Here is a 23,095-nt window from a genome sequence, read left to right as displayed (position 1 = left end):
AATTCCTATCCCAGATATGTGGCAGTGACCCGGATGCGGCCAGCCTTGTGCACGACATGGAAAGCCACCCCCTGAGATTCACTCTTTGCTCATTGCCTGGGAAAAGAGCAAAAAGGGGCCAAGTGTTCACCTGCTCTGACCTCATAAGGACCAAGTGTCATGAAATACAAATTCATGCCCGTCCCTGCTGGGCTGCATTTGGTTCCTTTGCTATGTGTCTTCTGTTGCCTACTTCCCATGTTGGATAATTCTCTCCTTTTAAATTCTATCAACTGTAACCTGACTTCTAGAATGGGAAATTCAGGTTAAAAATGAACAATATGCATTGAAATGAAAATATATTGATAGGCATTGGCAATTCCAGATCAATGGTAAAAGGCACTAAAATATCAACAAATTAGTTTTCTTTACTGAAATTTTACTCAACATGATGCTGGAAGGCCTACCTAGACTCCTGGGCAAGAAAAATAAAGGAGCTCCAATTTGGAAAGGAGGAAGTCAAATTTTCACAGTGGCAAAGGATGTGATCTTAGAAAACCCCAAAGGTGCGACCACAAAGATCATAGAACTAAGACATTTATCAAAGTGGCAGGCTACAACGTTGATGTTCAAAACCAATAGCACTGTTATACACCGATAGTGAATTATCTGGAAAAGAAACCTAGAGAGCAATCCCATACCCAAGAGCTACAAGAAAGAAAAAGAAAATACCCCAGAGAAATGTAATCAAGGAGACAAAGATCTACAACAAAGTCTAACATCATAGATGAAAGTAATTGAGGAGTATTTTTAAACTGGGGAGTAGCATGCAATGCTTGTAGCTTTATGGGCTACAATACACTATTCCAACACACATACCCCACACAATCTGAGCCTACCAGACAATTAGCCTCCCCAGAGATCTCATTTCTTTATGGCTTTGGCATCCTGTGCAGGGTCCTGTGGATCAGCCTCAAAGATCCCTTTGGTGTAGAGCAGGCCTGGTGGTAACTGTTTGTGTCCCTCCAAACTTCATGTTCAAACTTCAAGGTCGCGGCTACAGTATAAAGAGGTGGGGAACACAGGACTGGGTTCTAGTCTCTTTTACAGGATGTGTGAGTTTCTTCTCTAAAAAAAAAGACATTTATTTATGGAGACTGAAGGTGGGAGACAGAGAGAGAGAAAGAGAGAGAGAGAGCTTCTAACTTCTGGCTTACTCCCCAAATAGCCGCAATTGCCACCTCTGGATCAGGCCAAAGCCAGGAGCCCAGAACTCCATCCAGGTCTCCCACATGGGTGCCAGAGGCCTAAATTTTTATTCCATCATCTGTTGCTTTCCCAAGCACAATAGTAGCGAGCTGGTTTGGAAGGGGAGCCAGGGCCAACAAGTGCCCACATGGGATGCTGGTGCAGCAGGGTTGAACCTGCTGGACCCCAGTGTCAGCCGCAGGCTACCTGTCTGTCTAAAGGGATAGACGGGGGGAGGCCTGTGCTTTCACCATCTGAGGACACCCCACGGAGGCAAGATCTTTACTTCAAATTTACTGGGGAGTTTTGGATTAAGGTGTGGTACTTTTTTAAAGACTACAATGCCACTTTCCACACATGTATTTAGCTTCAATCAACCACAGCACACCACCAGCCTTTCCATTTTGCCATCTCTCTCTGAAGGAGGCACAGCAGCAGCAGAGAGGGAGCTGCTGGCTGGGTGGTGTGTGAAGAAGAGAGATTTATTTTGGTTCATGGTTCAAGATGTCCAAGAGCAGGCATCTGCTGTACCCCTGCAGGCTGGGAGTTCAAGGTCACACCGGGCCTTCTGCTGTATCACAATGGCCTTGCATGGGAGAGCACTCGGCAGAGGGTGAGTGGGCACACGCGGACGACAGGCAGAGGCCGGCATCCACAACAATGTATGCTTCCGAAGAGAACTGAGTGACTCTCCCAAGAGAGACATCAATCCCTCCGGGCCATCCATGCTCACTACCCCGGCACCCCGATTCCAACAGGAGTGGTGTGGGAGGCAGACCGCATCCTAGCCATGTCTGTCCTGAGCATTTGGTCTCTGAGCTCTGCCACCAACCTTGTGTCTTCCTACCCTTGAGTCATTGCTTACCTGGAAGTGAGGGCACGCCTGCTTTGCTTATTAAAACAAAAGTGTCAGAGAACTCTGGTCACTGGATGCCAACAGGGACAGCTTGAGGGTCCACACCAAAGCCATAGACAGCACTAAATACTGCCCTATACCTGTAGCTCCCCTGCCTGGGGATTCCACTTCCAGGGGCAAGGCCCCAGCATAGGGTTTCCACACCGATGGCATGATTTCAATGCTCAAGACCTGTCCCCTGCTCCTCCCTTACCCCCAACCCCGCAAAATAAAATTCAAAGTCATCCCCTGCAAAGTCCCTTGCTGAGGCCACAGCTCAGAGCCAGGGAATTCCCCACTTCCAGATCTGACACTGCAGGGAGCGGGGACTGAGGTGCACAGGTGGGCGCCAGAAAGGGTGGGTCAAAGTCTGGGTGTGTCAATCAACGACTCCTATATGAGCCCAGGCACCATGCCAGAACCCTGTGCCTTGGAGCTCACAGCCACAACTTCTCCTCTCTGAGGTGAGACCACAGGGTTAGTGAGATGTGTTCCTGACTTGTGCCATGGAGGCCCAGAACCCCTTGGTCTATGGAAGCCTCAGGATACAAAATGAGAGTTTTGTAGGCCCAACTCCAGGAATTATAAAACCATGGGCTAGACTGGGAACTTCATTCCTTCAATGTAATGTGTCTATGTGAGAAACTGTGATTCTAATTTCAAATATGTGGTTTTGAACCCTTTTTAAAAAGATTTATTTATTTGAAAGGTAGAGTTACAGAGAGGCAGAGAGAGAAAGAGAGAAAGAGAGAGAGAGAGAGAGAGAGGTCTTCCATCCACTGATTCATTCCCCAAATGGCTGGAGCTGGGCTGATCTGAAACCAGGATCCAGGAGCTTCTTCCAAGTCTCCCACACAGATGCAGGGGCCCAAGGACTTGGGCCATCTTCCACTGCTTTCCCAGGCCATAGCAGAGAGCTGGATCAGAAGTGGAGCAGCCGGGACTTGAATTGCTGTCTATATGGGATGCCGGCACTGCAGGCACCAGCTTTACCCGCTACACCACAGCACCAGCCTCTGGAACCCTATTCTTGCATCTGGAGATCCCTGATCTCTAAAATATGCAGCATGAGGTATCTGGAGTGTGGATGGTCTCTTATTAGGGGGTTTGATTTGCCTCTGCCTTTAATTAATTGCACGGACAACAGAGAGCAGACAGGCCATTTAAGATAAATGCAGTTTTGATTATATTATGAGAAAGGAGCTCTTGTAAAAAATTAAAGTCCACCAGTGACTGCTGTCTGCCAAGGCCTCTTGGCTTCCACGCAAAGGCAGTGCTCACACTTGGGAAACAGGAATGCTCCTTGGCAGAGCCCGTGCCCTGGGGAAGTGTTTGGAATAAGATAGTCAGCCTTCGCCACACAGTGCTGGCCACCTTTTCTGCCATATCCTGGATGAGGGGCCCAGAGCAAGACACACATGACCCTCCCAAGAGTGGCCACTCAGGACCCGGAGCCAGGCCGCCCATGATGCTGGCAAGCTCTGTGTGTTCCCTGTGCCTCCGTTCCCTGGGCTGCAATGTGGGGGTGATAATCACGGGATGTATGGGTTAGGGAGGTCCCCGGAAGGAAGGGATTCCTGTAGCCAACGCGCTTGGAATACAGTCTTTCTCGGGGCCAGAACCGTCTGTAGACAATGCAGGTGCACAGTTGCCTCAGTCATCGTGAGCATTGTAACACTGCGGCTATTGCTCGGGTGCTCTCACAGGTGTCGCAGGGTGAGGGTGGGGCGTGAGGGGAGCCGTGAGACACTGAGAACCCCAACATGATGGTGAAAGGGATGCTTTTGGAAGCCCCTCCCCCACACACCCAGCACCAGCAAGACCTTTTACACCAATGACCTGGGGACTGAGCGTGGGGCGTGAACATCATCAGGTCCCCAAAGGTTGGTGGCCCTGGTGACTGTCCATTGCCAAGAGCAGTGGCTTGTGGCCTGCCTTGGGATTCAGCATCATCACCAAGCACAAGGCTCAGTAAATACTTATTTCCTTTCTGATGGAAACAAAGTTACAGAACACTTGCTGCAGCAACATTTGATACACTGCTTAAAATCACTGGGGTTTTTGAGCTCTAACAATTGTAACTCTGTATCCTCAATTTAGAAAACCATTCTCCCGCACATAATTAGCCCTGGTTGCTTTGAATGCCAGCGGTACCACCCAGTATTTTATACCTTGTTACCACTGCTTCCTAAGGAAGGGCTGGGTGTGGGGGTTTTACAGGGGAGCCTGGATCAGAGTCCAGTGCCGAGCAAGGTCCTTGGCGGACCAAGCCCTAGAGACTTGGGAAGATGGGGCAGCTGTTAGAGCTCGTAGGTGGGGGTCCTAGCAGGGTGGCGAGGGCAGCAGGCCTGGCTGGTGCTTGACAAAGGAGACGTCGGAGCACACAGTGTATCATCTCCAGATGGTGTCTGGTTTATATAACTTTTTACTTATTTGAAAGGCAGAGAGGCAGAGACAGGGAGAGAATGTTCCTTCTTCTGGTTCACTCCCCCCAGAATTCCTACAACAGCCAGGTCTGGGCCAGGAGGACAAGAAACCAGGACCTCAACCCAAGTCTCCAAGGTGGGCGTCCGAGACCCCACCACTTGAGCCATCACCTGCTGCCTCCCATGGTGTGCGTTAGGAGGAAGCTGGAGTTGAAAGTAGAGCTAGAACTCAAACGCAGACACTTTGATGTGGGATGCAGTCAACTCAGGCAGGGTCTTCACGGCTGCACCTTTCCGAACAATTTCTTGACTTCAGCTCTAGATGCCTGGATTAGGACAGTGGCGGTCAGGAGGTCTCTGTGAGGCCAGAACTGGATCTCAGGGAGTATCCAGAAGGTTCGCAGGTGCCAGTGGGGGCAAGACTGAAGCACTTGCCTTCCCGGGTGCATCAGCAGGGAGCTGGGTCAGAAGCAGAGCAGCCAGGACTGGAAGCTGACATGCGCTGCTGGTCTTGCACGTGGAGGCTTGCCCTGCTGCACGGCTGTGTCATGCTTGATTTTACTCTGTCTTGGACATTTCTGCAGTGAAGAGGAGGCCTACTGTAACAACGTCCAGAACAAAGTTCCAGGGGCTCTGGTGCTGCTGCTGGTGGTGACAGCAATGCCAGAGGGGAGCACAATGCCACAGATTCCGACAGCGACCGCCACGCCCGGATGGCCAGGCAGGGTCCCACACAGGGTCCAGAGCTAGCTCATGGCATCCCCCAAAGAGACAGCATCTGAGATGGTCCCTTTCACAGACGAGGAAGCTGAGCAACAGGACTCAGTAATCTCATTCATGCCCAGAGTCCATGCCTGAGCCAGCGATCTCCAGCGAGTCCCCTGATACGGACCAGGGCTGTTGGCCTCCTACCCTGCCCTCTTGCAGGCCTCTGGTTCTTTGACCTCACCCTGACCCAGCTCTCCAGGAGAATGTTCCAGAAGCAGAGGGAGGGGCTGTGAGTGGCACCCAGTGCTCCCTGGACCTCCTCAGGGACCTGATGCACTTGGTCTTGGTCACGCTGTCGCTGTGCTGGTCTCCATCATGTTTGTAGCCAGGGGGCATGCGCTGGTCTTTCCTTACATGAACAAGTGTAAGCTATGGGTCTCAGTGCTGGGAACCCTGGCCCAGTCCTCCCTCTGGTGCACCTGAAGACTCTCGCTCCGGTTGCAGCTCCACTGCGGTGCCCGCATCTCTGTGGCCATGGGACTGCCCCAGTGTGAAGGCCCCTGGACTCAGAGCCTCCAAGTCACACACTGTTCCACTCACAGTGGCGGATGAGGTTTGCTTTCCAATCGCTGGGGTTGCGGGCTTTTGCGGATGAGGAGGGGAGCGCCCCTCACTAGGGGTGCAGCTCTCTGGGAGGGAGGAGCATACCATGAGAGCCGTGGCTGCGAGGTTCCTGCACTCAGAGGCCCGCACAGGGAGTCACTCCCCAGGCCGGGGCAGGCTTCACCGCGGTGGTCACAGACCAGTTCCACGAGCACTATCCACGTGAAAACTGGTTTCCCGAGGAGCCCAGAAGAAAATCTGTCTACCTCTCGGCCCGAGTGGATAATGAAATACCGTCTTATAAATGACAAGATTCAGCTGCCTATAGATTCCCCCGGGGCCTCATAGCATGGAGCATTTTTCTGTGTGCAGGGAAATCATACCTGGGGACAGCCTGGCAGGTCCTTGCTCGGTGGCACCTGAGCAGGTGGGCGTGGAGAACATTTTCTAAGCACTGCTCCACCTCTGTCCCCTGCATTGTGGGACACTGTGCTGCACCTCTGGCCTTGAGCCACTGTATGCCGGTGGCATCTCCTCCCCCCAAACACCACCAAATGTCCCTGAGGGGGCACGTTTGTCACTCACTCCTCATCCATTAGGAGCTGCTGCTTCAGAGAAATGCAAAACCCAGGGGAAGAACTCACTGATTGTGCAAGAATCGAAAGACAAAAGTCATTCTCAGAAGCAAGAAAACTGCAGGAGGGGACTTCACCCCGATCTGCTTAGGCGATAATGAGAATTCTGCAGAACATTTTGCTTGACATACGGTGGGTTTTTAATAGAGCACTTCATACAAATTCTGGGGATATTCTTGGTGCTAACTCCTCCAAATGCTCCCCTTCCATAGAGAATCTGTAAATCACAGATTTACACAGACACAGACACCACCCCTCCCCCCGACATACACATAGCACACACACACCCATCCACACACAAATCACACACACCACACCACACACACAGAAGACACAGCACACACACCCCACATCACGCCACACACACACACTGCACACACACACTACTCCTCACCCCATACCACACACCTCAAACCATACATACCACACACACACCCCACCCCTTCCCCCCACAACATACACACACCACACACATAGCACACCCCCCCACACACAAATCACACACACCACACCACACACCCCACATCACATAGCACACATAGCACACATGCACACTGCACACAGACACACTACCCCTCCCCCCCACACCACACACCCCAAACCAACTGGACCAGGAACCGGAGCCATTCTCCATGTGGCTTCTTCACTGTTTTGATGAGATGGAGAGTACAACAACCTTTGGTCCCAGGGGATTCTAACAAATACCCAAATGTTTGCGGAGTAGGACGAGCCCAGGGGCGTTCGATAGAAACATTCTGAAGCCTTTAACTTAAACTCTCCAGAGTATGAGCAGCTTGAGCGTGGACGTATTTATGTGAAGTCTTCCAAGTGCTACTGGCTCCCTGCCCCTGCATCTTCAGCCCTTGAAAAAAAATCCCTGCTTGTCGGTAAATTTCGCATTTTCAGTGCCAATTTTACTCCTCTTTCCCTCAAGGCCCTATAAACAGAAGGGCAACATCTTTCTATTGGATGGAGGCTTATTTGCATATTTCCATGATTACTCTGAGATGTGTCTGAGGCCAGGGCTTATGCCGAGCCAGCACTGGAGCACAGTGGGTTAAGCCACCGTCCAGAGTGTCGGCATCCCATTTGGGCACTGATTTGAGTCCCAGCTGCTCCACTTCTGATCCAGCTCCCCTGCTGATGGTCTGAGAAAGTAGTGGAGGATGGCCCAAGTCCTTGGACCCCTGAACCCACGTGGGAAACCTGGAAGCAACTCTTGGCTCCCAGCTTTGGCCTGGCCCAGTCCTAGCCATTTCAGCCATTTGGGTAGTGAACCAGTGGAAGGAAGACCTCTCTCTCTCTGTCTCTCTCTCTGTCTCTCTCTCTCTCTCCTCTTCTCTTTCTGTAACTCTGACTTTCAAATAAATAAATAAAATCTTAAAAAAAGAGGGGGAGGGGCCAGTGCTGTGGCATAGTGGGTAAAACCGTCACCTGCAGTGCTGACAGCCCATATGGACACTGCTCCACTTTCAATCCAGCTCTCTGCTATAGCCTGGGAAAGCAGTAGAGGATGGCCCAAGTCCTTGGGCCCCTGCACCTGTGTGGGAGACCAGGAAGAAGCTCCTGGCTTTGGATTGGCCCAGCTGCAGCCATTGAGGCCAACTGGGGAGTGAACCAGCAGATGGAAGATGTCTCTCTCTCTCTCTCTCTCTCTCTCTCTGCTTCTCCTCTCTCTGTGTAACTCTGACTTTCAAATAAATAATAAAATCTTTTAAAAATTTTTTAAAATAAAAATGCAATTAAATTAACCCAATATCCAAAATATCCTCCAGCTATAATCAATGTAATTGATTTTATCTCTAACAGATTGGTGTGGAGCCTTCCTGCTGGGGATGCAGACAATGCAACTATGGAGGATTCCTCCAGGCAATTGGCTCCTTGCAGTATGGATAATCTCCACCAGGGGGCCTTCTGGTGAGGGTTGCGTAATCCCAGATTGTGCTCAATCACAATGTTTTAACAAAATACTGGAATCAGAACTTTCCAGTAGAGAAATACAAGGTGAATTTTGGAATCACAATATTTATGAGTACAAAATAAAAATATGCTTCTCTCTCTCTCTCTCTCTCTCACACACACACACACAGGCTGTTGATCTGTATAACCTCTGAGCCTGGCTGTCCTCTGAGAAATGTTAGCCCTGGCTTTGGCCTGGCAGTCAGCTGAGCTGGCCCAGGCTCCTAGTCAGCTGTAGAGCAAGTGCATCTTCTTCCACTTTCACTAGCTTCCTATTTAGTCATCTGAACACCTGTTGTGTTCTGCTTCTTCCCTCAAAGTATTGAGAGCACGATGGGAAAAGCATCTCACTTCAGTTCAGGGAGCCCAGACTGCAAATGAGCACTCCCCTTCCACTCTGGAAAGTTCTCTGCTTATGCCATGTTCAAACTGCGGAGAGAGGTAGAGACAGAGAGAGGTCTTCCATCCGCTGGTTCATACCCCATATGGCCACAACGGCTAGGAGCTGCACCGATCTGAAGCCAGGAGTCAGGAGCTTCCTCCAGGTCTCCCATGTGGGTGCAGGGGCCCAAGGACTTGGGCCATCTTCTAATGCTTTCCCGGGCCATAGCAGAGAGCTGGATCAGAAGAGGAACAGCTGGGACTAGAACCAGTGCCCATATGGGATGCCGGCACTTCAGGCCAGGGCTTTAACCCACTGCACCACAGCACCAGCCCTGCCAGTTGGCTCATTGCTGGAGCCCACTGCATGTGGTCTGATGGCTTGGTTCCATCTTCCTGCTGTCTTCCTGCTGTTTCCATTCTTTCTCCTATTTATTGTGTTGTTGCAGACTTGCTGATACACCACACGAAGCCATTTTGGGAATGTGGTGGTGGGTATAAATAGATAGGAGGGGGATATTTGAAAAGTTCATGGAAAATGCATATTATGAAAAAGCTAAGCACAGATTTCAATTTTTTTGCACTGAAATAAACTCATCTTTTTAATTCTATGCTCCATAAGCTTTTTGAAGTGTCCTCAGATAAGTCTCCTCAGTTTGTTCTAGGAATTGAATATTTTAGATATTGACCCAGCTACTAAGTGAAAGTACTCCTTCTAACAGAAGTCACCTGGAGTACACGCTAAGCAGGGCATCTCACACAGTAGACATGGGTAAGCCACACTGTGTTAGCTCTGCTCCAGGAAGGAAGGGACTGTCTCTCCCACAGGACTTGACACACAGTAGGACAACAGATACTGGTCAAATTGTATAATTAAGTATTCAAGGTTTTAGGATCCTCAGAAATAATGAGTTTAGTGTATTCATTTGAATTGCAAAGAATTGCTTACTTTTTTTTTTAAAGATTTATTTACTTATTTGAAAGTCAGAGTTACAGAGAGAGAGGAGAGGCAGAGAGAGAGAGAGAGGTCTTCCATCCGCAGGTTCACTCCCCAGTTGGCTGCAATGGCTGAAGCTGCATTGATCCAAAGCCAGGAGCCAGGAGCTTTCTCTAGGTCTTCCCATGTGGGTCCAGGGGCCCAAGGACTTGGGCCATCTTCTACTGCTTTCCCAGGCCATAGCAGACAATTGGATCAGAAGTGGAGCAGCTGGGTCTCAAACCAGCTCCCATATGGGATGCTGGTGCTTCAGGCCAGGACATTAACCTGCTGTGCCACAGTGGCAGCTTACTTTAAAGAAACAAAATTACTTGTACTTAAGTACTTAGGAACACTGTATAGCTAAATGGGATATGCTTACTTAGAATAATTTTTAAAAAATCATTTGAGAAAGAAAGAACAAACCCCCATCCACTAGCCCACCTCCCAAGTGCCTGCTAAGGGCCAGGAACTCAATCCAGGTTTCCCACATCAGGGGGCAAGGACCCGACTACTGGGAGCCATCAGTGCTGCCCCCTAGGGTCCACAGGAGCAGGACGCTGGACCCAAGAGCCAGAGCCAGAAATTGAATTCAGGACTCTAACAAGACACAGGCCCCTCAACTGGCATCCTAACTACCACGGAGCTGAATGCCTGCCCCAGCATGCCCATTGTAGAAATCAAACTGTGACTCAGTCTACCTGAACTGACACAGTGGGGTTACTGTGACACCGGATGAATTTGGTCACTTTATCTGGGGAGGTCAGTGATTGGAGCTCTTCAGTTTAGTATTTCCAGTGACATCATAACCATTGGCATAGCGTTTGTATTCTAATTATGGTTTCTTTTATACTCGTAAAAGAGTCTTTGGTGCCCAGGCTCCTCACTTGGAATTCGTAAGTGCTCTTGAAAACATTTCACTTCCTTAGAGCTTTGCATCACTTCTCTTGCAGGTGTGTGAGCACAAGTGGTCGGCCGCTTTAGTCTTCCTGTTGGCGTCTTCCCCTCTCTGCTTCAGCCCTGCTCAGTGTAACAGAGCCTCTGTACTGTGGCGGGGCCCGGGGCAGGGCTTAGTGCTGCGGAGTGGGGGTGCTGAGAGCAAACATGCACTCCATGTCCTTTGGGGGTGCTTTCTCATCTGAGCTATCGGGCAACTCTGTATTGCTAAGGTGCAGGGATGGGGATTTGGTGGGGAGAGGGGAACACAGTACAGCAAGGAAGCTATCAAAGCTGGAGCCGTAAGGGGCACTGGTAGAAGCCCTGCTTGCTCTTGCAGGCTGCATGGCACAATTGAGCTCGGAGCCTTGGCCACCAGGGCAGGATGCCACAGGTCCTGTGATTAGACTATTAGCTACAGGAAAGAATGAGTCATAGCCACGTGTGAACCCATCCCTTCTTCCAGACAGAGGCATCCTTAACCTAGGAGAGAGCAGTCAGCCAGCCTTCCAGTCAACCCTGGGACTCGCATGGCCTCAGGTGGGGACCCACCCAAGCCCAACTCATCAACATCTAGAAGTTTCTTTTACTCCCAATTCCCTGCCCAACCTGTGTCACCCAAGGCCATCCTAAACCTGCGTAGAAAGGCAGGCAAGGCTGCCAGGACCCAGGAGTGTGCAGTCAGCCGAGCCTGCACTTCCGCACCTTGTGGCAAGCTGGATAAGCACCGTCAAGAGTGTGAGGGCAAAATCCCAGCCCACAGCGGATTCAGTCTGCAGCTAGTGAGGACAGAGTAATACCCGTGGTTCACCCACACAGATCAGCCTCTTCTCTCCATCCACTGCCTCATTCCCCAAATGTTCCTGCAAGCCAGGAACTCCATCCAGGTCTCCCACCCGGGCAGCCAGGATCCAAGTGGCCATCACCTGCTGCCTCCCAGGCTGTGCAGCAGCCCGAGGCTGGGATGTAGAGCCAAGAACTGAACTCAGGATACTGGATGCGGGTCACCAGGCAATGTTGTCCAAATGCTTCTCCCATCTTTAAAACCCTTCATGGCTACTTTCTACTCCTACTTCTCAGGGGTCTTTTATCCTTTGACCTCAAAGGTGATTTTCATTTATTTTTCCTGCTTTTAACATGTCAGTGGTGACCCCAAACCACCTCCCCATATTTTTTTTTTTTTCAAAAAAATTATTTGAAAGTTATAGAGAGAGGTCTTCCATTCCACTGGTTCACTCCCCAAATGGCTGAAATGGCCAGAGCTGAGCTGATCCAAAGCCAGGAGCCAAGAGCTTCTTCTGTGTCTCCCACGTGGGTGCAGGGGCCCAAGCACTTGGGCCATCTTCCACTGCTTTCCCAGGCCATAGCAGAGAGCTGGATCAGAAGTGGAGCAGCCAGGACTCGAACCAGCCCCTATATGGGATGCTGGCACTACAGGTCGGAGCTCTAACACAGTGCACCACAGCTCCAGGCCCCCCACACATTTCAATGGAAATGTCCAAAAGATGCCAGAAAGTTGTTTTCAAAAGTTTATTGAAGTATGAATTTACATTCAGGGGAATTCACCTGAAGTGTGAGACAAATGTAATCACCACCATAACCAAGATATAGAATTGCAGAATAAAGGACCCATTCAAGAAACTCCCTCATGCCCCTTGGCAGTCAATCTTGCCTTCATCTCTCAAACCTGCGGGCCTGTTCTCTGCCCAAAGGATCAAATGTAATCCCTAAAATGATTATGGAACAATTGGTAAGTGTACAAAGTACACAAAACCACATCTCTAAAAGCAAAGAATATAACAAGATGAAGGCAGCCTCATGTTCTACTACACATATACAGGTATTCTGTTCAGTATCCAGGTAGATCTTGGGTAGGATTAAGCTCACCATCGCCATAGGTATGCCCTAACAGTAACTTCTAAGACCATATTGTGAGAGAATCTGTGATTTTTAGAACAGTAAAATGTAAAGCAGAGTAATTTACAATGTTGTCTTAAGATCCAGTTTTAAGATCACCAATCTAGCTATTCCTGTGTTCTAAACTTGACCTCTTGGAAGAACTAGCTTTAGTCATCTTTGCAGAGTATGAGAATCAAGATAAGGACTGGTTAACTATCAGACTGGGGCTGGTTGATAGAAAAACTATTTTAAATAATGGAATTGAATTCTATGAAAATGTGGCCATGCCAGTTTTCACCCCTGCTGTCACCGTGAAAGGGACAAAGAAAGCAGAACTGTGGACATCACTCCTCAGAAGTCTCACCTGTTCTTTCCAGCACCAGACCTGTAAGAGATCACAGCAGGCAATAGGATCAGCAATTACTAAGAAAGGAAAGAGTGGTATTGAGATTATGTTTACAAAAACTGCAGAAAAAACAGAATCCCAATGTCCCACCCACTGCTGGCTCAGCTGTGTTTGTGGATAGAAGACCTTCAAGTGTCTGGGTCTCTTATCCAAAATCTCATCTTTCTCTTGGTCTAGTGAAGTATTTTTAAAGGCTTCTCTCCCCTACCCTCTCCCCCACCAGCCCCGAGTATGGGGAGCATGGGGAGCCCGGACACATTTAGCACATTGGAGCCGCGTGACCTTGGCCTCAGGTAAATCCTTTAACCCATCAGCGCAGAAGTATTCAATCAGGTTAGAGTTCTCATCCTTGGCCAAGAGTTCGATTTCACTATTAACGCCAGGCCAGCCAAGTTCTCCCCCTTTGGTCCCTACCTTATGTGCATCAGCCTCTCGAACTCCGAACTCCGTTGAACCTAGTAAGAAAGGGACAAGTGTCTGCTTGAGAACATCATGCACAGCTTTGTGTGTCCCTGGTCTTTACCAGAGACATCTACTAGCTACCTCTGATGAACAGATAAAGTGGTAAAATGGAATGCAACTGTACAAAGCTATATTCTCCAAGTTTCCAGACACTGAATTACCTTTCTACACTCAGGTGGTCCGTTTTTGTGTCACCTCATGTCTTTGTTGCCATTGGCATGGAATAGTAGCAACATTGTTGGCAACAGTATTTACAAAGGAAGGAAGGGAGGGAGGGAGGGAGGGAGGGAGAAAGAGAGAAAGAGAGAGAGAGAAAGGAAGGAAGGAATCAAGGAAGCCAGAAACTTGTTTACTTGAGAAGTTTCTGTCTGGGCAAGTGCTTGGTTTTCATAGTCCCTGCACACACTGGTTCATGCACGTCTTTGCATGCCTGTCTCATCCGGCTCCACAGGAACCCTAGCACCAGGAGCAGCAGAAAGATCAGGCCTGCCCGTCATTTCGGTTTTGTAGGGCCTAGGGCAGTGCACTGGGCCCCCACATGGGCCCCTTCCTTGAAAGCACTGTAAAAATCCACATCCCTGGGGCCGGCGTTTCTGTATGGGGACTGGTTCAAGCCTCAGCTACTCTACTTCCGGTCCAGCTCTCTGCTAATGCACCTGGGAAAGCAGCAGAAGATGGCCCAAGTGCTTGGGACCCTGCACCCATGTGGGAGACCAGGAAGAAGTTTCTGGCTTTGGATCAGCTCAGTTCTGGCCATTGAACCAGCGAGTGGAAGACCTCTCTCTGTCTCTCCCTCTGTACTGTAATTCTTTCAAATAAATAAAATAAATCTTTTTTTAATTAATTAATTTATTTTTTGACAGGCAGAGTTAGTGAGACAGAGAGAAAGGTCTTCCTTCCGTTTGTTCACCCTCCAAATGGCCGCTACAGCCAGCGCACTGTGCCGATCCGAAGCCAGGAGCCAGGTGCTTCCTCCTGGTTCTCCCATGCGGGTGCAGGGCCCAAGCACTTGGGCCATCCTCCACTGCCTTCCCAGGCCACAGCAGAGAGCTGGACTGGAAGAGGAGCAACCGGGACTAGAACCCAGGGTGCCGGTGCCGCAGGCAGAGGATTAGCCTAGTGAGCCATGCCGCCGGCCATAAAATAAATCTTAAAAAAAAATTTTTTTTTTCAAAAATCCTGTCTCTTTCAGCTTCCTAACCACCAAAGAATTTTCACCAGGAAAACTTGCAACCACAAGCCTCAGCTTTCAACAGTAACAGTAACTTGGAGAATTACTAAGATGATTACTTCTTTCATTCACTCAGATCTAAATGTAGGGGCAATGTCCACACGTGGTCAGGACGCCGGCCAACGTGCAGCCCGGGAGGCGGCAGGTGACAGCTCCAGGCCTTGCCCTCCCCCACCCCCCAACCTGGGAGACTCCGATGGACTTCCAGGCTCCTGGCTTCAGCCTGGACCAGCCCAGGCTGCTGCTGTGAACCAGCGCATAGATCTGCCTCTGTGCTTTTCAAATCAATTTCAAACCCCCCTTTTAAAACATGTAGGTCGTCACCAAAGAAGAGCGCTGGGCCCTGGCTTAGGAATTCTTCCTGGAGACAGTTTCTCCAGGGCAGCCTTGGGTGCTTTCTGGTGGACACAGTGAGGCATCCAATGTCCTCTCCAAGCCAGAAGCCACTGGCTCGGATCCCCTTCCCCTGGGGGCCGCCCGCGCAGCCACGAGGCCCTGGCAGCCGGGAGAGGCTGAGCCAGGCGCGCACCCGGACGCATAAGGGCCCCAGCGCAGCGGTGGCGTCGCCCACCCAGGGGTCCCTCGGCTCCCTCGGTGTCCTAATCTCACCCGCGTCCTAAATGGGCCGTGTCCGGGCCACCAAGTCACCGGGCGGGGGGCTCCGGGGGGCGCCACCACCCAGGACCGTCCCGCGCTCTGCGCCTCCGCCCCGGGTCGGATTCTCTAAGTTGAAACTTTTCTTGCAAAGGGAGCTGGAGGCGGGTGTAGACCGCAGCCGGCGCGGCGCGGCGCAGCGCGGCGGCTTCTTGCTGGTGAGCGCGTGGCTGGGGGTCTTCCTGGAAGGCGCCCCCAGGGTGGTGTTCACCCCCCGACCCCCACGGGCGCCGAGCCGAGGACGAAGCCGGGTCCCAGCAGAGGGCAGGGCTGGAGCCCCGGAAGGGCCGCGGAGAGCCCGAGGCAGCGTGGCGAGCGCAGGCCAGGGCCACTTACCGAGCAGCGCGCTGTGGGCGAAAGGGGCTGGCAGCAGGAAGGCCAAGTTTAAAAGGGGCCGGGCCGACAACTCCCGCGCCCTGCTCCGCCCCGCGCGCCACCTACCGCGCCCGGGGGCCCGCGCGCGCCCCCTGCCGGCCGCAGCCTCCCGCCCCAGGGTGCGGTACCCGGAGCACTCCCGGGGCTTCGTGCTTAGAGCGAGGGCCACGCTCTGCTCCTTCCGTGTGTTGCCGCAGAGCCGCTCTGTGTTATTAAGTCCTGGGTGTCTGGCTTGTGGAATTACAGTCGGCTTGGCCGGATGTCCCGGGCGACCCCACTTCAAGCCACAGAAGTACCCCTGGCCGGACCTGTAGTCCCCAGCCCTACTCTTTATTTAAAAAAAAAAAAAAAAAAAAAACTCGTTTAAACTTTATTTATTTATTTATTTATTTGACAGGCAGAGTGGATAGTGAGAGAGAGAGACAGAGAGAAAGGTCTTCCTTTTGCCGTTAGTTCACCCTCCAATGGCTGCCGCGGCCGGCGCACTGCGGTCTGCGCACCGCGCTGATCCGATGGCAGGAGCCAGGTGCTTCTCCTGGTCTCCCATGGGGTGCAGGGCCCAAGCACTTGGGCCATCCTCCACTGCTTTCCCGGGCCACAGCAGAGATCTGGCCTGGAAGAGGGGCAACCAGGAAAGAATCCAGCGCCCTGACTGGGACTAGAACCCAGTGTGCCGGTGCCGCTAGGTGGAGGATTAGCCTATTGAGCAGCGGCGCCGGCTCCCAGCCCTACTCTTACAGTCATTTTGACCCTTAACCTGTCCCTGGCATTTTGAGATTTGAGACACTCTAGGAAGTGAAGCATCCAAGACCATTTTGGTTGGAGTGCCCACTCGGTGCAACCAATATTTACCAAGTGCCTATTTGGTGTCAGTGTTGGGTACTGTGGTTGGTGCTGGGGGTGTGAGGGTCAATGAGGAATCACCCCATGAGAGTCGCACACACAGAGTGCCAAGGGCACAGCACCACGTCACAGAGCTCAGCCTGCTGAGGAAGGCTTCCTGGAGGAGGGGTGCCTATGCTGAGTCTGGGTTATGAGCAGGAAGCTACAAACCCAGGTGAGGGAAGAGTGGAAGGGGCCAAGGTGGCTAGAGAGAAACCGTAGGTTGCGAGGGTCCAGGGACCTTACTAGGTCACCCAGCACCTGACTGAAGTGGCCTTGGAGCATCCTGCCAAGAACGGAAGCTCCTGCTGCACTACGTCTTGAGGATTCAGGGTGTTGCCCAGAGAGTGTTTGTACAGGAGGAGATGGCCGTGGGGCCATGGGGTTGACCATTCCCCCCTCCCCAGAGTAGCTTGAATGGGGTGCTGGCCAGCTCTTCTCGTGGGTCACCCTGAATGTGAACTTGCCCCGTATGCTCAGTGCCTGGCCAAGGTCTTGGTCCATTGCAAACGCACTGTCGGAGCTGCTGTGTGCGCTTGTTGAGCGTCTGCCTGGCCTGCTGTTGACGCATTCCGTGAAATACTCATGGACGGGGAAGCCCAGGGCCCTGGAAGGCCTGGGCGCATCCCTGCTGCTTTCTCCACTTGATAGAGGCAGGGCTTTCCCCCAAGTGCTGTGCTTCTCTGTGAAGGAACTCCTGCCAGACAACACCAGGCTGCTGGCCCATCCTTTCCCTGTTCTTTCCACAGGAGAAAGGAATTTCAAAGAGGTCTCTGTGTCAGCGTGAATTTTGGAGACGTGTGAACTGACCCAGTCATGGGGGTCCCCATTCTCTGCCCGTTCCCTGATCTCAGTGGGAAGTGGCTGTGCTGCTGGGGGACACAGCGAGCTAAGAGACCCCCTCCCCACCAGAAGTCATTCAGGGTTAACTCTGCTCCTTGTACCATCAAGCAGGCATGGTCGCCTCGCTTCCTCTCCCTTGGGGCTGTTCTGATGGGGCAAGCAGAATGAAAATCACCAGTCCTCGTTAGCCCTGCAGTAGCCTGAACCCGATCTACTCATGGCGCCCACCTGTGTTCCCGCAGGTGCCATCCAGCGGCTCCTCCTTCTCAGTTCCCTTTGTTCTAGAAGAGCAAATCAACTCAAAGGCTGGCAGCTGTGAGGATTCCCCCTCCTTTTCTCCCTTTGCTGCCCTGGCACCAGTGTGCGGTGGTGGTGACCCAAGGTCTAGACTGGATGGGGGTAGGAGGACCTCAGCTCTGAAGACGGAACTGAGCAGTTCTAAAGCTCCTTACTGTTTCACTCTGTAGCTCACCTCTGGAAGGGGGAGAAGGCCCATCGAGTGTCACCCTCCCCAAATCCCACAGTTGCCTGGCCCTTGTCCCCAGGAGGACCTGAGACTCCCACAACCTCAGAACACCAGAAACAGATTGAGAGCGTTTGCTTGCATCAGTTCATCCGCCCAGCCATTTCCTCCTGTGTCTGTGTTTAGTGCACACCTCTTGTGTTGGCAGGGCAGAGTCAGAACGCAAAGCAAGAGCAGACATGACTTGGGATTTGAATGGTCAGCCCAGTTGTGTAGCATTTACACTGAGGGCACTGGACTGTATGCCACCTACAGGTCTCTCTTCCAAGCAGCTGCTGGCTTGGGTTCAAGTTGAGAGGAAGTGTCTGCCCACACCGAAGCTTATTGCTTGCATCTGCCTCCATGAACCCGCATGGCTGCTTTCCGCAATTAGCGTTTGCCCAGGTGAGTATCCTGGAAACTCAGGGACATCAAGGCTCCAGGTTCTGATCCCCACTGCAGCTGACAGGGATCTGAGCCCTGCCCACAGCCACACAAGCCAACTTGGGAACAGACCTTCCTCTGTGAGATGTCTCCAACCCCAGCCATTGTGAGAAGCCGTGAGCCAGAAACATGGAGCCCAGCCAGAGCCAGACGCCCAATTTCCAGAAGCTGTGAGATAACGTATGTTTATTTCTCTAAGCCACTAAGTGTGGGGCAGGCGATCTGTTACACAGCAGAGGATGGTGACTCCACGGGCCCACCATATCAAAGGATGGGCGGCACTGATCGATCTTCACTTTGGCTCCCCTTCCGCTCAGTCCCCAGGGTGCTCACCCGCTCCTGGAAACACCAGCCATCACTTTCTCCATCTCCTGTCTGAGCCCCCTCACTCTCCCCTCTGGCGTCCTGGCCATTTTCCCCACCGTTACACTGCTGAGTCTCCCCCGGCTCCATGCTGGGACCTCAGCTCTCCCGGATCTCCTGGCCCAGAACCGAACTCTTGATTTCTCGCTCCACAAAGCCTTATTTCCCAGCACCAGCCTCTCAAGAGGAGATACACATGCAGCACTTTTATTCTTCAGATGCCTGGTGGCAAAAGCCTTGGAGGCATCCCACACCTCCCTCCTTCTCTTAACCTCACACCCTCCATCATCAGCAAATCCCAGCAGCCCCACCTCCAACTCCTGAAGCCCACCCCTTCTCAGCCACCCCCCGCCAAGGTTCCACCTCTCTCCTCCTAACTGGGGCTTTGCTCCCATCTCTGTACCTTCAGTCTGTTCTCCGCACAGCGGCCAAAGTGAGCGCCTGAAAGCAGGTGAGGCCGTGCTGCTCCTCTGGGCAGAACGTGGGAGTGGCTTCTCATCTCTTCCAGGCCCTATGTGGCTGTAGGTGAACTCCATTCCCTCCTGCCAGCCTCGCCTTGGTTCATTTGCTCCAGTTGCTCTGGCTTCCTGTCTGTGAGAACATTCCTGCCCCAGAGCTTGGGGCTTGCTGTTTCTTTGTCTGAAATGCCTTTCTGCCTGGGTTTTGTTTTGTCTTGCACTGTCTGTTCCCTCCGGGTCTCCACTCATAATCCATCTCGAGCTGAATTGTGATTCCGCACATACATGTGGTGAGGTCCTAACCCCCAGCCTGACTGTACCAGGAGCTGGGGCTGTTAGGGAGGTTCAGCCAGGCGCTGAGAGCAGTGCCTAATCCGAAGGACAGGTTCTCCTTTTACACAAAGAAGAGGCCCTGGGATCCTTCTCCCTGGCTCTCTGCACATGTGTGAACAGAGCGCAGGCCCCGAGGGAATGCAGCAAGGGGGCTGCGGAACACAAGCCAGGCAGGGAGACCTCAGCGGCAACCATCTCTACTGATCACCTTGACCGTGGACGCTGAAGCTCCAGAATGGCAAGAGAAATAACTTTCTGTCGCCAAAGCCAGTAGTCTGTGACATTCCGCTGTGGCAGCCAAGCAGACTGGCGGGCCGTGTTAGAAGCGAGGCCTCATCGTCTGACCCCTGGTGTTGCCGGTGCCCGCTCCTTTGCCTGCCCGCCCCCCCCCCCCCGCCCCATCACTTTGGTCTCCTTTGCTTGCTTTTTGGTTCCCGTCCCCTAAACGGAGCACGCAGCCCTCTGTCTGGCACATCAGGGCTTCCAGTTAGTGGCGAAGTGCTCATGATTGCACTGGCGCAAAATTCCATGGGGCGGAGTTTGCTCAAACTGCACAGACAGCTGCCGGTGTTCAAACAGAAGAAAATGCTGTTAAGAAGTGAGCCCCAGGGGCTGATGCTGTGGTGCAGTGGGCTAAGCATCTGCCTGCAGTGCTGGCATCCCATATGAGCACCAGTTCAAGTCCTGGCTGCTCCTCTTCTAATCCCGCTCCCTGGGAAAGCAGTGGAAGATGGCCCAAGTACTTGGTCCCCTGCACCCATGTAGGATACCCGGAAGAAGCTCCTGGCTCCTGGCTTCTGATTGGCGCAGCTCTGGCTGTTGCAACCAATTGGGGAGTAAAACATTGGATGGAAGACTCTCTCTCTTTCTCTCTCTCTGCCTCTCCTCTCTCTCTGTGTAACTCTGACTTTCAAATAAATAAATAAATCTTAAAAAACAAAACAAAACAAAAAAACAATTCAAGAAACCTAGCTTTCTGTTCCACCAATCTATTCTCTCCTAAGATTCACTTATTTATTTTCAAAGAGTTATGGAGAGAAGGAAAGACACACAGAGCAAGAGACATTGATCTTCCTCCCCAGATAGCTGCAATGGCCAGTGCTTGGCCAAGCCAAAGCCAGGAGCTTCATCTGGGTGTCCTACATGGGTGCAGGGGCCCAAACATTTGAGCCATCTTCTTTTGCTTATCCCAGGTGCATTAGCAGAGATCTGAATCAGAAGTGGAGCAGCCAGGACACAAACTGGCACCCAGGTAGAATGCCAGCCTCACAGAGGTTAGCTTTATCCTCTGTACCAAAACACTGACCCCTCAGCCACTCTTAAAATATAGTGTTAGTCCTCCTGGTTGACTCCTTATGGTCACAATATGGCTGCTGTGCATGAAACATTTCAGCTGCATTCCAGGAAAGAAAGGGCAAAAGTGACTATCAACTGAGGTAGCCCTTTTACAAATTTCTCTCTCCAAAGCCCCATTTGTCAGTTCCCCTTATATCTCATTGGCCAGAACTGTGTTGTTTTCTCTTTAGCTGCCAGTGATGCTGGGAGGGATACACCTAGAAAATGAATAAAAATGGTTGATTTGTAGAAAAGAGGTGACAGACAGATGGAAATTGGCTAGGTGTCCCACAATACAGACTTCTCCCTGTTGTCTGAGAAAAGCCACTTCCCCACCTCCTAGTTCCTGAAAGGATGTAGCCCAGCATCATGTTCATGTGTCAGCTTTCATCTGGATGGAGTCCCAGGCAGTGAGAACAGCACAGAATCTCAGAGTGAGCGGGAGAGAGAGCGTCTCCAAGGCGCGACGTGGAGAATGGCGGATGAAGCTTTATGCATTGCTGACGGCTGCGGTTGTTCCAATCACACTGCCAAGTCTGAATTTCAACAGGGCGGGGAGCGGGGGGAGTGGATCAGCAGGCAGATGCTGATTAGTAAATGCCCCTCATTGAGATGATGACAGACGACGTGAAACCATTGTGCTTTCTGACAAACACAGATTTACGACCCGACCCCTATTTGGAAGCCGGGCCCATTCAAATCTGTGCTGGGTGAGTGAATGCAAAGTTTGCAACAAATGGCTTTTCCTGAATCGTGCTTTTAGCTTCAGAAAAACGATCATGCAAAAGTGAATGATCCTTTTGTGCTCTCCGGAGAAGCAGGTAGTGTGGATTTACCTCCTAACCCTGGCGATAATTAAGCATCTATGCAAGCAGAACTTCCCGCCTGGAAAGAAAGCAGCGGTCTGCTGTGGCCTCCTTTTGCTGTCATCCTCATCCTTTCTCCTCTCCTGGCCAAGTGTAGCCTTAAGGTTGGGGCAGCAGCCTCACAAATGCTGTGTGGGGAGCAGTTACTTTGTATCTGTTCTGTTGCTGATCTGCAGGGGCTTAGGAACCCAGTCCTGCTGCATTCCATGGGCGGTGCCTGCGGCCGCTTCTGTATTAATCCAGTTGAGGGAATGGGTTCCCATTCAGTCATGTAAACAGAACTCTGATGTAAACATTCAGTCAACTTTTGTCAAAGTGCCAGTCTTTCTGGTTCCTGCTCCTCCTTCCCTTCTCATCCCCAGATGGCATCTACTGCAAGTGGGTGGGGGAGAGGAACTCGCAGGAGGGGAGGGGACACAAGGTGCACATGAATCCTCTCCCTCCGCACTGGCCTCTGCTGCAGGGTGGGCTGCCCATGGGACAGGGACATGGTTGCTGCCAGTCCCAGGTCTTCTCTGGAGTTTGCTGCTGAGACCTAGGATCTGGTCACTGTGATCTCACTTCCCCCTGGTTTCAGCCAGTGCAATGTCACCTGCCCTGGCCACCCTATCTCTAAAATGCTCCCTCCTCCATTGCTTTCTGTTTCGATGCACTGATTCCTCACTGCACTTTTCTCTTTCTCCCCACTTCCCCACCCATCCATCCATCCACCCATCCATTCATCATCCATCCGATCATTCATCCATCTTTCCATCCATTCATCCATCCATTTATTCATATCTCCATCCACCCACCCACCTGTCTGTCCATCTGTCCATCCATCCATCTCTCAACTGGCTATTTCTAGTTCAAGCTTAAGTCCTAGATGATTTACTTCTGTAAGGAATCTCCTACCCTCGAGGAATGTGGGCAGTAATATCCTTATGTTTGTCTCTCTCCCTGCCAGTGCCCATATGGGATGTCGGTGCTGCAGGAGGAGGATTAACCTGTGCTACAGCGCCAGCCCCTTCAAACGCCTTTTCTATTACTCATTATCTGAACACTTCAGCAAGTTACTCAGCCTGTGCCTCAGTTTTCTTATTTATAAAATGGGAGTTATAACAATACCTACTGTATAAGATGTGATAAAAATAAAAAGTTACTGAGCGAGGAAGGGGAGCCTTTTTTTCTGCCAAGGGCTGCTTGGATATTTATAACATCCTTTGCAGGTCATGCAACCTTTTCAGCTTAAAAATGAGCCTAGCAGGGGTGCAGCGGATTAAAGCCCTGGCCTGAAGTGCCGGCATCCCATATGGG

The 23,095-nt window shown here is 51.6% G+C and overlaps 1 protein-coding gene, 1 long non-coding RNA gene and 1 other non-coding gene across 3 annotated transcripts; 1 reads left to right on the top strand and 2 right to left on the bottom strand.

Moving 5' to 3' along the window:
- Positions 1 to 12,262: 12,262 nt before the first annotated feature.
- LOC149121743 (uncharacterized) lies at positions 12,263 to 16,940 on the bottom strand. The gene is made up of 5 exons (XM_089315617.1): positions 16,902 to 16,940; positions 15,735 to 16,101; positions 13,466 to 13,506; positions 13,010 to 13,030; positions 12,263 to 12,473 (listed from the first exon to the last, which is right to left on the bottom strand). Exons 1-5 carry the CDS (start codon positions 16,938 to 16,940, stop codon positions 12,393 to 12,395), a joined length of 549 nt encoding a protein of 182 aa, XP_089171743.1. The 3' UTR covers positions 12,263 to 12,392.
- On the bottom strand, positions 13,336 to 13,407 carry LOC127492719 (small nucleolar RNA SNORD93). Its single transcript, XR_007922416.1, has one exon. It is a non-coding gene; the product is annotated as a small nucleolar RNA SNORD93 (small nucleolar RNA).
- Positions 16,941 to 18,410: 1,470 nt separating the features above from the next.
- LOC149121742 (uncharacterized) lies at positions 18,411 to 22,892 on the top strand. The gene is made up of 2 exons (XR_016223206.1): positions 18,411 to 18,624; positions 22,746 to 22,892. It is a non-coding gene; the product is annotated as an uncharacterized LOC149121742 (long non-coding RNA).
- Positions 22,893 to 23,095: the final 203 nt, after the last annotated feature.

This window comes from Oryctolagus cuniculus, chromosome 16 (assembly GCF_051225735.1).
Source record: "Oryctolagus cuniculus isolate XC-2025 breed Fujian yellow rabbit chromosome 16, ASM5122573v1, whole genome shotgun sequence".
NCBI lineage: Eukaryota > Metazoa > Chordata > Mammalia > Lagomorpha > Leporidae > Oryctolagus > Oryctolagus cuniculus.
This window is presented reverse-complemented; position numbering and strand designations above follow the sequence as displayed.

Excerpts from the sequence above, each read along its gene's own strand:
- LOC149121743 (XM_089315617.1), bottom strand. The coding sequence starts at position 16,940 with ATGCTCCAAGGCCACTTCAGTCAGGTGCTGGGTGACCTA. Across the intron at positions 16,102-16,901 it reads GTCAGGTGCTGGGTGACCTA|AGTAGGGCTGGGGACTACAG; the intron begins GTAAGGTCCCTG and ends TTTTAAATAAAG. Across the intron at positions 12,474-13,009 it reads TCTGGTGCTGGAAAGAACAG|GGATTACATTTGATCCTTTG; the intron begins GTGAGACTTCTG and ends TAATCATTTTAG.